General features: G+C 34.7%; 1 protein-coding gene and 1 non-coding gene across 10 annotated transcripts in view; one reads left to right on the top strand and one right to left on the bottom strand.

Annotated features, from left to right (window-relative positions):
- Window positions 1-12,017, top strand: part of PRDM5 (PR/SET domain 5) — a 241,328-nt gene that overhangs the window by 135,113 nt on the left and 94,198 nt on the right. For all 9 annotated transcript variants that reach the window (XR_005032232.2, XM_057502577.1, XM_036922984.2 and 6 more), the window contains 2 exons: window positions 3,087-3,171; window positions 4,408-4,565. Coding sequence is in view for 8 of the 9 variants with exons in the window: in XM_057502577.1 (XP_057358560.1) it covers window positions 3,087-3,171; window positions 4,408-4,565 (243 nt within the window). In the remaining variant the exon portion in view is untranslated. The remainder of the gene's footprint in view (window positions 1-3,086; window positions 3,172-4,407; window positions 4,566-12,017) is intronic.
- On the bottom strand, window positions 217-323 carry LOC118930990 (U6 spliceosomal RNA). The gene has a single exon (XR_005032241.2). It is a non-coding gene; the product is annotated as a U6 spliceosomal RNA (small nuclear RNA).

Here is a 12,017-nt window from a genome sequence, read left to right as displayed (position 1 = left end):
CCTTAGGGAGAAATAACAGAAGCAGCACTGGACTGAGAGTGAGGACAGGGGGTGTCATCTTCCTCCGTCCCTAACCATCCATGTAACATTGGGCCTCTGTTCTCTTAGTTATTAAAGGTGACATTGAATTGATCAGTGTATTGTTTAATATCTTCTCTTAAGTGCCATTTAACTACTTTTTTTCAGTTTCCAAATGGCTAATTTACAAGATTGTTTAAAAATATGGAGCACTTCAAGAATTTGCATGTAATTCTCAGTCAGGGGCCATGATAATCTTCTCTGTATCATTCCAGTTTTAGTATATGTGCTGCCAAAGTGAGCACTGAAACTACTTTTCAAAATCAGTTTTGCACAGAATGCCAATCCAGATGCTTCCTCGTTTAGGTCACCCTTTCTCCTTTTCTGTCACTCTTATGCTTTTGAAACAGAACCCTAGTCTGAGACAAAAAGATTAAATCCAGTTGAAAAGATCTTTTCTAAATATCCTCTTGCCTTTGTAATTATGATTTATTTCTCTTTAATCTCTTAAAATCTTAAGAAGTAGAAATTAGATATTTTACCAAATTTAAGATTTTACCAGATAAATGTTTCAGCAACCTTGGTTGGAGGGCATATTTCTGAAAAATGTTCTCTTTTCCATTTATTTTCTTCAAAATACAAGAACTCTTTTATTTGGGTATATCTGGGTAGATCTAAACTGCCTGGTGGTGATGGAATACAACACACAGGTAGTTTGGGTAGAATGTTAGTAATTTATTAGTTCAGTGTAACACTTCCTCCTTTACAGCATAGCTTCTCCATTTTAGCCTTTCTGAAACCATAGGCAGCTTTCAGGATTCCATTTTTGACTCTATTCTCTGTATGTCATACTTGGGTATGTCAAAATGTCTAATAGAGTTTGGTTGCAGTACTGCATATTTCCAGTAGATGGCGCTTTATGGATATGCCAAATTACATTATAGTCTAGTATTTTATTTTATTGTATACTATCCTATGTTACAATAAGCTGTATTATGATCCTTCTTGAAAATTATTTAATTTGGGACTTCTAGTTATAAGTTAGTACCCCCATATTAATTTAGTAAGCTGGATGTTTTCTAAAATGTGCTTTATTTAGCATTAGGCATAAATAAATAATACTACTTATCACTTTCACTTTAAATCTGATTGGTTTATTAAACCTTTTTAGGAGTTTTGGAAATAACTTTGGCCTGAATTTTCCACTGTAACTCAGAGAGTCAATGTAAAAATACTTTCATGTATAGTAAATATTCTGTTTTATAATTTTGGGAATATCAGTTCAATTCACTTTAAAAATGTTTCATGTTTTAGAAGCCATAAGAGTTAAGAAGTGAATACTATGAGTACTGTTTTGAAGTATTTTATTTAATACTTGCCATGTTATATATCGATTAATAATTCAAAAATTTTTATATACTGATATAAATTTAACATTGAAAATAAACTAAAAGTGTTTTCACTTATATATGGCTCAGAAAGCATTTCATGATTTTTGAAGTGTCTTGTTATTATAAAAGATCTATGGCATATTACCAAAATACAGAGTTTAGAAATATAACTGTTCTTACTATCTTTAAATGAACATTATATATCATATTATTGCTCGTTAAACATAGGTGTTCAACAGAAACACTGTGAGGGTCTTTGATGATTGAAGAGGCTGCCTTGAAAATGTCTCAGGCTGAAAGGTTTCCTTCTGTACTGTGTGGCACTTGCCTTCTGAGTGCTTGTGCCGATCCCACACTGTTTTCTGAGGAACCGTAGAACTCTCTGAACTCTATACATTCACTGATGGAGATTAGATGCCACTGCATGTAAGCAGGGATGTAAGTCAACTAGTGGAATGATGCATTTCTGCTTCTGTCTTGTTTCTCTACCTTTTCTCTGCTTTTCCCAACTGAGTTTACTGACTCACCAAGAATCAGACCTGACAGGAGCAGAAGGTGGGTTGGTGGCCTCAACCTGCCATGGGGCTGGGCATGCAATTAAGGCCCAGCTGGTAGACAGACCTGGGATCTGTTAGCCTTGCCCCCTGATTTGTTTCCCTGCCGTAAGTTCTTCCATGGCCATTTAGATAAAGGGAGCCATTCACCGGGAGACAACCCATTCTGCCACTCATTATTCATTGTTTTGCCAGTTCAGTGTTTTCTGCCTTTATTTTTACTCTTTAGTGGCCCTGTTTTGTCCACAGGGATAACCATGGTGTCTTAGCTTCTTGCCAAAGGGCTTTTGCTTGCTTGGGGTTTAGTTTTGTGAGATCTACCTTTAATGAGTTTGGAACAAAAACATGACTATCACCAAAGCCATTTTTAAATCTTCAGCAAAATGCTGTTGTGCTCTTGTTCATTGGGATGATCAACCTTTCTAATATAAGGCTTCTTCCATACATTCCTCTTAGAACATTGTACATTGTTTCTGTTAATAAACTGGGCTTGTACTTTTCTTACTGCCTATCCAATTTTTCCGGGAGGGAAAGAACTAAATATTCTTTTGAAATATTTAACCAGTTTATTGCTAAGGTTATGCTCCTCCCCCTTACTTATTATGGTTTTTGATCTTTTCATTTTTGTGATCCTCCTACTGTTCAAGAGTTTTACTGCGAGCTAAATGTTTTTCAGAATCATATATTTTGTCTTTCATGGTAATTCATGTTTTGTTCTGTATTACCTGTATACATTTAAGTTTAAAATAGTGTTGACTACTGAAAGGCAATATTATTTCCTACATATTTCCAAGTCTAAATTTGTGCATAATAAAAAGAGTTCATGTATACTAGGTAGAAATTTTTACAGAGTATGTAATTTAATATGCACTGAGTAGGTCACAGTATTATATATATAAATAGTGTGCAATCTTATATTTTATTTTAATCATATGTTTTTATCAGGTAACATTTATTGCATTTTCAATTTATATAGTAGTATGAACAAATTAAGGCTGAATTATAATGTGGAGTTTCAATATTACAGTAGCAGCTGTCCATATGTTTATAGTTTTACTTGAGCTTTACATAATTTATTTGCCTTTAAATTATTTGACTTAACTGTCAATTGAACCTTTTGCAGGTTCATGAGATATTTGATTGCCAAGAATGTATGAAGAAATTTATTTCAGCTAATCAGCTAAAACGTCATATGATCACCCACTCAGGTAAAATACATATTTTTCCACTTATGTTGCAGTCACAACAAAAGACTGTTATTTTCAGAAGCTCTGAGAGCAGTAATTAGGAGATCTGGTGATTAGTTCTAGCTTAGCCATTAACTAGCTTTGTGATTTTGAACAAGTTGCTTAACTTCTGTAGACCTCAGTTTATTTACAAAGCAAAGGTGGTTGGACTAAGTGATATCAAAGATCTTCAAAGTCATCATTTAATTTGCTCATACTCCTCCTTAAGTGGGTGCATCGAGCATCGGATTCTGTATTCTTCATCTGTGTAAAGGTATTCTACTTTTCAAAGTTGCTGGGAAGGTTAAATGAGATCATATATGTGCTGTGCTAGCATAGTGTCTGACATTTAGGAGGGATTCAACAGTTTTAGTTCTTAACATTTATAGATTTATAGTCTAACTAAGGAATTAATAAATGTTAGTGAGAAATTTATAGGTACATTTTGAGAGTATGTTTACAATGCCAATATTTTCATTTTAAACAAGTTTGAGTAAAGATCTGTTGTACAGATTTTCTTTTTTTTAAAGTCAGCTCTGAAAATAATTTTTGCTTTATGAAGTCTTTCTGTAGAGTTTAGAATGTCTATAATTTGAGGCCATTGAAGCTAAAATGATTTTAAATATCCACTTTGGAGATAGATACAGATATTTTGGTAAATGAAAATAGGAGATCAAAATCTGGTGGCCTTCAGATCTGCTTTGTTTGAAACAAACTATGATTTTAACTTGTTGTCAACATTACACAGATATTGTATAAATATGGATTTTTTTTTACCTAAGTGTGTAGTTTCTGCTGAGAGAGGGAAGTTCTGCTTATATGTGGTCCACTTGGCTGAGCAGGAGGCTGGTCTGTCATTCACTTCATCATTGTCAGGCCACTCAGCATTTGGAGTTATGACCCTGATTTCATCTCACACTTATCAGCAGGTTTTTCATCTAGAAGTAAGATTTCTTCCATGAATTTAAACTTTATCTTTACATCCAAGTTACTTTATACATTTAGTTTACAAAATAGGTGTATAAATGAATAAACTCACGTTTCTTTTATGAATAGACTCACGTATCTAACAGATGGATTGGGTAGTAGATATTTTTCAGTTGTTTCGATCACATTTTAGTTGATTTATCCATAAGAAGTGAGATAAGGTAAGGCTATTTCCCTTTTTATCCTTTACCTTTATGTAGATATGAGATTGTCTCCACTCATTTTTCACAGAAAAACGGCCCTATAATTGTGAGATTTGTAATAAGTCTTTCAAGAGGCTTGATCAAGTGGGTGCCCACAAAGTGATACACAGTGAAGATAAACCATACAAATGCAAGCTTTGTGGAAAGGGATTTGCCCACAGAAATGTTTACAAGAATCACAAGAAGGTAAAAGTTTGTATATATATATGTGTGTGTGTGTGTGTATATATATATATATATATATATATATATATATATATATATATATATATATATTGCTGATTTGCTCCTATGGTTTAAAATTATTTATATTATACAGAAGTTTATGTATACTGGGGCATGCTATCCATATGGAATTAGAGAAGATCTTGCTCCTATTTCCCACTCATTCAGGCCATCACCCCTTGTGGCCTTATTTCTGTCTTCCATTCTCTAATGAAACTGTTCTCCTCAAATCCAGTGTCATCCAACATTTTACAGTATTGTACTAATTGGAAAGTCTTTATTCTCTTCCTTCTTTGTAGAGTTTGGCATTCTTGTTCATGTTACCGCCCCTTCCCAGGAGGTTCTCCTGGATACTTCGGCTGTACACCTGTTCTGCATTCTCTGTGTCGGTTACATCCATGACTTCCATTAACAGCTCTCTACTGATGAATGCCAAAGGATTTATTTTTTTAATCCCAAGATTCAGACCCACATTTATTACAGCTTTTTAATACATAGCTGGGCATGTTTTTGACCTAATGATGTTTAGCATGTGCCAGAATGACCTTTTCATTCTTTTTGACCCAGATAACCTCCCTTTTGGAGTTTCCTATTTCTCTTAATGACAAAAGTATATAATTATCTCTAACTTTTTCCTTAGTCTTAACCCCTTTCTAAAATTAGAAGCCAATTCTTAAAAATTCTGCCCCCTACACCATCTCATCACCCTCAGGACCGTCTGTGCTGTTACCATTCCAGCATCTTGGTCACCACTCATCTTCACTCTTTAGTGGTCATCTAAGTAGGCTTCTTGTCACTCGTCACTTCCCACTTATCTATCCTACTAGATAAATCTTCCCAAAGTACAGCTCTGATAAGTCACTCTTGTACTCCAGTATTTAAGTGGGTTTCTTGATGCCTGGCTAAGTTGCAGTATATACACCTTAGCCTGTCATTCCAAGTTCTCTGCCCCAAGGCCTCAGCTCACTTCTCCAGCCCATCACCCTTCTGTTCTCTGCTTCAGCCATACCTGCAGTACTGTGGTATTTGCTTCTGCTCAGCATGACCTCTCCAACTTCCCCCTAGGACTCTTCCCATTAAAATCTCTTTGTTTCCTCTATTGATTTTTGTTTGTATGTCTTACACTTTATCTTTACTCACATTCTGGTTTCAGAATATATTCATTTTACTTATACACTTTACATAAATAATAATGTTTCAACTGAATTCAGGAAATTTGTCTGAAGATGTTCAATATCTAAGAAATGTATGTTAAAATGTATTTGTGATGCAATAAATATTTGTGTATTGATTTTTTTTTTAATTGCTGAAGTATCAATGACCTACAGTATTCAATTAGTTTCATGTGTACAACATAGTGATTCAACATTTGTATACATTGAAAACTGATCATCACAGTAAATCTAGTTACCATCTGTCACCATAAAAAGTGATAAAATATTTGATATATTCCTTATGCTGCACATTATATCCCCATGACCTATTTATTTATCTGTTTTATAGCTGAAAGTTTGTATCGCTTGATCCCCTTCACCCATTTCTCCCCTCCCCAAACCCCTTCTCCTCTGGTGACCATCACTCTGGTCTCTGTATCTGTAAATCTGGGTTTTGTTTTATTTGTTTGTTCCTTTCGTGTTTTAGATTCCCCTTATAAGTGACATTATGTGATATTTGATTGTCACTGTCTGACTTATAATACTTGGCATAATACCCCCAAGGTCCATCCATATTGTCACAAATGGCAAGATTTAATTGTTTTTATGCCTGAGTAGCATTGCGTTGTGTGTATGTGTGTGTGTATCTCACATCTTTATCCATTCATCTGTTGATGGATACTTAAATGGTTTCCCTGTCTTGTTTTTATAAACAATGTTGCAATGAAAATAGGATTGCATACATCTTTTCAAATTAATTGCTTTTATTTTCTTCATATAGATACACAGAAATGGAATTCCTGGACCATATGGTAGTTCTATTTTTAATTTTTTGAGGAAATACTATACTATTTTCCATAGTGGCTGCAACAGTTTACATTCCACTAACAATGCACAAGAGTTGTCTTTTCTCCATATCCTCTCCAATATTTGTTATTTCTTATCCTGTTGATATTAGCCATTCAGACTAATATGTCTGCTAGTTCATTATTTGTATATAGTATGTGAGGTGGTATCTCACTGAGGTTTTAATTTGCATTTCCCTGATGATTAGTGATATTCAGCATCTTTTCATGTGCCTGATGGGTGTCTTCTTTGGAAAAGCGAATTCAGATGATCTGCCATTTTTAAATCAGATTGTTTGCTTTTTTGTCATTGAGTTGTTTGAGGCTATATTTTGGATATTAACCTTTTATCAGATATATGATTTGCAAATATATTTCCCCATTTAATAGGTTGTGTTCTCTTTTTCTTCTTTTTTTGTTGTTGGTTTCCTTCACTGTGCAGATGCTCTTTAATCTGATGTGGTCCCATTTGTTTATTTTTGCTTTTGTTGCTCTTGCCTTTGGTATCAGATCCAATGAAACATCACTAAAACTGATGTCAAGGGTGTTGCAGACTATGTTTTCTTCTAGGAGCTTTCTGGACTTCCATTCAAGTCTTTAATCCATTTTGAGTTAATTTTTTGTATGGTGTAAGATGGTCATCCAGTGTCATTACTTTGCATGTAGCTTTACAGTTTTCCCAGCATCACTTATTGAAAGACTGTCTTTTTCCCATTGTATATTCTTGCCTCATAATTGTCATATATTAATTGACAATATAGGTGTGGGTTTGTTTTTGGGCTGTCTATTCTTTTTCAATGACCTGTGTGTCTGTATGTGTGCCAGTACCACACTGTTTTGATTACTGTAGCTTTGCCATTTAAAATCAGGAAGGGTGGTATCTCCAGCTTTTCTCAAGAATGCTTTGACTATTTAGGGTCTTTTGTGGTTCCATACAAATTTTAGGATCATTTGCCCTAGTTCTGTGAAAAATGCCATTTTGCGTTTTGGTAGGGATTGCACTGATTCTTTAGATTGCTTTGAGTGGCATGGACATTTTAACACTATTAATTCTTCCTATTTTTGAGCATGGGATATCTTTCCATTTTTTTGTGTCAACTTTAGTTTCTTTCATCCGTAGTCTTATAGTTTTCAGAGTTCAGGTCTTTCACCTCCTTGGTTAGAGCTATTCTCAGGTATTTTATTCTTTTTGATGCATCTATAAATGGGATTGTTTTCTTAATTTCTCTTTCTGCTAATTCATTATTTGTATATAGACAAGCACCAGATTTCTGCATATTGATTTTGTGTCCTGTGACTTCACTGAATTCATGTATTAGTTCTAATAGTTTTTTGGTACAGTCTTTAGGGTTTTTTATATACAGTATCCTATCATCTCCAGATAGTGACAGTTTTATGTCTGCTTCATCCATTCTGCTGGTGAACCCCTCTAATCTTATTTTTCAATTCACATTTTACTTTTTTATTTTATGTATCACTTAGCTAATTATTTTTGTTTTAGTTAATTTTACTTCTTCTTTCTTTTGACTTAAATTCTTTATAAATGAAAAATGTACCACCTTTACTACATATTTACCTTTTCCAGTGTGATTTGTACTTTCACATGTCTTCTTACTATTATTGACCTTCCCTTTCAATTTAAGAAGTTTTTTAACATTTCTTGTCAAATTAGTTTAGTGGTGAAGAACTCCTTTACCTTTGCTTATCTGGAAAACTCCTTCTCTCTCCTTCTCTTCTGAATGATAATCTTAGGTAGAATATTCTTGGTAGGAAGTTTTTTTTTCCTTTCAGCACTTTGAATATGTAATGTCATTTCCTTTTGGCTTGCTAAATTACTGCTGAAAAATCTGCTAATAGCCTTATGTGATTTCCTTTTTACCTGACAGTTTGTTTCTCTTGTTCCTGTTAAGAGTCTCTCTTTATCTTTAACTTTTGACATTTTAATTATAATTTGTCTTGGTATGGATCTCTTTAACTCTTTGGGCTTCCTGGACGTGGATGTCTGCTTTCCTTCCCTAATTTAGCAAAGTTTTTAGCCATTATTTTTTCAAAAAGTTTTCTGCTCCATTCTCTCTTTTTTCCTTCTGGGATCTTTGTAATATGAATGTAATTCCACTTGATGTTGTCCTATAGGTCCCTTATGGTATCTTCACTTTTTAAAATTCTGTTTTTCTTTCTGTTGTTCTGTTTGGGGAAGTTCCACTGTTTTGTCTTCCAGCTCACTGATCTGTTCTTCTGCTTCATCCATTCTGGGTTTGAACCTCTCTAGTGGTTTTTTTTTTCAGTTGAGTTATTGTGTTCTTCAGCTCTGTGACTTCTGTTTGGTACTTGCATGTATTTTCTGTCGTTTTGTTGAACTTCTCACTGTATTCATCCATTCTTCTCCCAAATTCGGTGAGTATTTTTAAGACCATTACTTTAAACTCTTTATCAGGTAAATTACATATCTGTTTCTTTAAGGTCTTTTCTGAGGTTTTTGTCTTGTTCTTTTGCATCGAACATGTTCCTTTGTCTCTGCATTTTGCCTGGTTCTATGTATTTGTTTCTATGTGTTAGGTGAAACAGCTGCCTCTTCCCTTTCTTGAATGGGTGGCCTTGTGTAGGAGATGACCTGTGGCATCCAGAATCCCAGTCTCTCCTGACCACCAGAGCCAGATACTTACGGGGCATCTCCTGTGTGGGTACTGTGCATGTCTGCTGTGCATCCATCTCCTCTGGGGCCACAGCTGCATATGGGGTGGGGGATAGGCATTCACCTGTCTGGGCATAGCTGTGCCTTGAGGGCACGGGGTGCTGCTCCAGTGGCTGCAGTGTGGCTTGCTTAGTGCCCCACTAATCACTAGATAGTGATTCAGTTGATATGTTTTAGCTTGCTATTAAATAACATGTATGTAATATCTTTTCAAATAACTTGTAGCTTTTTCTCATTTGCAGTATTCCACTGGAATTAGTTATTTCAATATTTATTGAGACTTTTCAAAGGCATCATTTTATCTCTTTTGAAGTCATTTAAAAAATTCTGATATCAGTTTCAGCTTCAGCCTAAGAAGAAAAAAAGACTGATTTACCAAAGAATAAACCAGGTTGACTGATAGTGTCCCAAATCATCTCTGCCTGATTTTTAGTTGACTGCCCTTACCTTTAACTCAAGCATGAAATGTTCAGGGGTAGGACCACATTCGTTACTGCTGCTTTGGAATTACATGACTAGAAAAAATAATCTGGCTAGTTTCCTGCTCAGTCTCTGAAACTCCCTTGCTCCTTTCTTTGATGAAACTGATCTACCCACATTTACGAGATTTTTAGTTTGACTTATGTTATATGCCATATGGGAATTTGGCACAGGATCTTTGCACCATCTCTCATACTTTCAGTCATAAATCATATGAAAGGAATAATGATGTCTTGGGAAAGATAGAAACAATGATGCCTATAATTTCCAAAGTGCAAAGCACAGTCAATCCTTTTTTATGTAGATAAATGCCCTTCTCACTGTTATGACCCTAGCATGTGTTTGTTATGGTTACATGAAAATGTCTGAAATATTCTCCATGAGTTATGTGAAAAAAAGTAAGTCAACTTTTTCACCCATCATTATTGATTAATGGCTGGTTAGGAAACTCAAAAAGAAGGAAATGCAAAGAAAGTAGGAAAAAAACATTAAGAGTTAGACTCACCTTCATCATGCAGCATGACCAAAAGTCGTTATTTTACATCAATTCATTATTCTTTGTTTTTTGACTATGTAACTTATACATTTTTATTTCACTTAATTGAATTATTTTTGTGTCAATTCTTCTCTTTTAACATTTAGATTTTCTTAATAAGGGAATATTTTCTTTCATTGTGCTTATGAGAATATGTAGTGAAGTTTTGAAGGAGTGATTTCTATTTCTAAAGCTTAATTACCTGTTTCATCATCCTACCAGTCATATAGGCTCAACAGGTCAATATTAGTTTTTCTTCTCCCTCATCCTTTCTGACAAGCGTTTGAACTGATTCATAGTTGTACTTTTTAGGATCTAACTAAAATATTGTTTATCTGAATCAAGCTATACTTGGATTCTTTAAATCACAATTGGACAGACATCTCAGAACCACAAGAGACAGAAACTCATTCATCTTCACCCTCCATTTTGTTCCCTGTCAAATTTAATGCAAAGCAAAATGAGAGAAGGTGTACGGTGCTTCCTGCCTCGTGCAGGATAGGCAGACTGTATGGATGGATTGAACCATCTTGGATCCTGTAGCTGGCACTACTTTCCTGATGATAGAAATGGGTACAGAAAGGTTTTCACCTGATGCGGTGATAGCTCTTGGGAGAGACATATACATGTCTATTCAAATAAAGGACTGGTTTTCCTGACCCTTTACATAACCTTCCAGGGATGAACTTTAAAGGCCTGTGAAGAGATCTGGTCACAACCTCCCCTGGAATAACTCTACCTGGTCTCCTCAGTTAACATGTCATCCAGTGGTTTCCAGACTCTGGGCCATGACCACTTTGTGAGTCTCAAAATTAATGTACTAGGTCATGAGTAGCTGTTAAAAACTGAATAGAAAATATAAGTGCAAGGCTTACTTACTGAAATACTACATGTGTGTATGGGTATGTAGGGGTATGTGTGTCGGATTGTGATATAAAAGTATTTTTTGGCCATGGTCAAGCAGATTGAAAGACCCTCCAGATCAGACTTTGCCCAGGTGAATTTTTTAGACCATTCTTAACAAAAAGAAGTCTCTCCCTAAATAAATTATGGATTAGGTCCTAAAACCATAATATATGGTGCAAATTTTACATAAAAAATACCTGAAAATCTGTGAGGAAGGTGCCAAGTTGTAGACTGAAAGACAATGACTCAGTATTTCCATCACAGTTTATTTTCCTTCAGCTTTACATCGGATTTCTCGTCTTTAGGTGTGTTGTAGGTAAATTAGTGGGTGGTTCATTTAAGTTGCTGTGTTGTACAAAATTACTTAATTTTGGTGTTCTAAAAGCATATCCATGATGATGAGATGTTCACACTGAGAGGGGCATGCAGTAATTGAACGTGACAGAGGGAAACAACAGATAGAGATGCTTATCTGAAGCTCATTTAGCTAATGGCAAATTGCTTACTCTATTTAAATTATTTTTCTTAAGTGAGTGATTAAATATCACTCTACAGTGTCTAACATAAGCACTTTATTTCCCATACTAGATTATAAGCTTTGAAGATAGATGCTCTGTATTTTCATATATAACATCTATTGACCAAATTGTGTTTTGAATGTGGCAGATGCCTTCTGAATAAATAAAATCCATGAAAAGATTATCCCAAATAAGTAAGATCTAATGTTTTTATTTAAATAGTAGTTGTAATACGACAAGTGATTTCTTTTTAATAAATATTTGCAATACATATTGCAACATT

This window comes from Manis pentadactyla, chromosome 5 (assembly GCF_030020395.1).
Source record: "Manis pentadactyla isolate mManPen7 chromosome 5, mManPen7.hap1, whole genome shotgun sequence".
Lineage (NCBI taxonomy): Eukaryota > Metazoa > Chordata > Mammalia > Pholidota > Manidae > Manis > Manis pentadactyla.
This window is presented reverse-complemented; position numbering and strand designations above follow the sequence as displayed.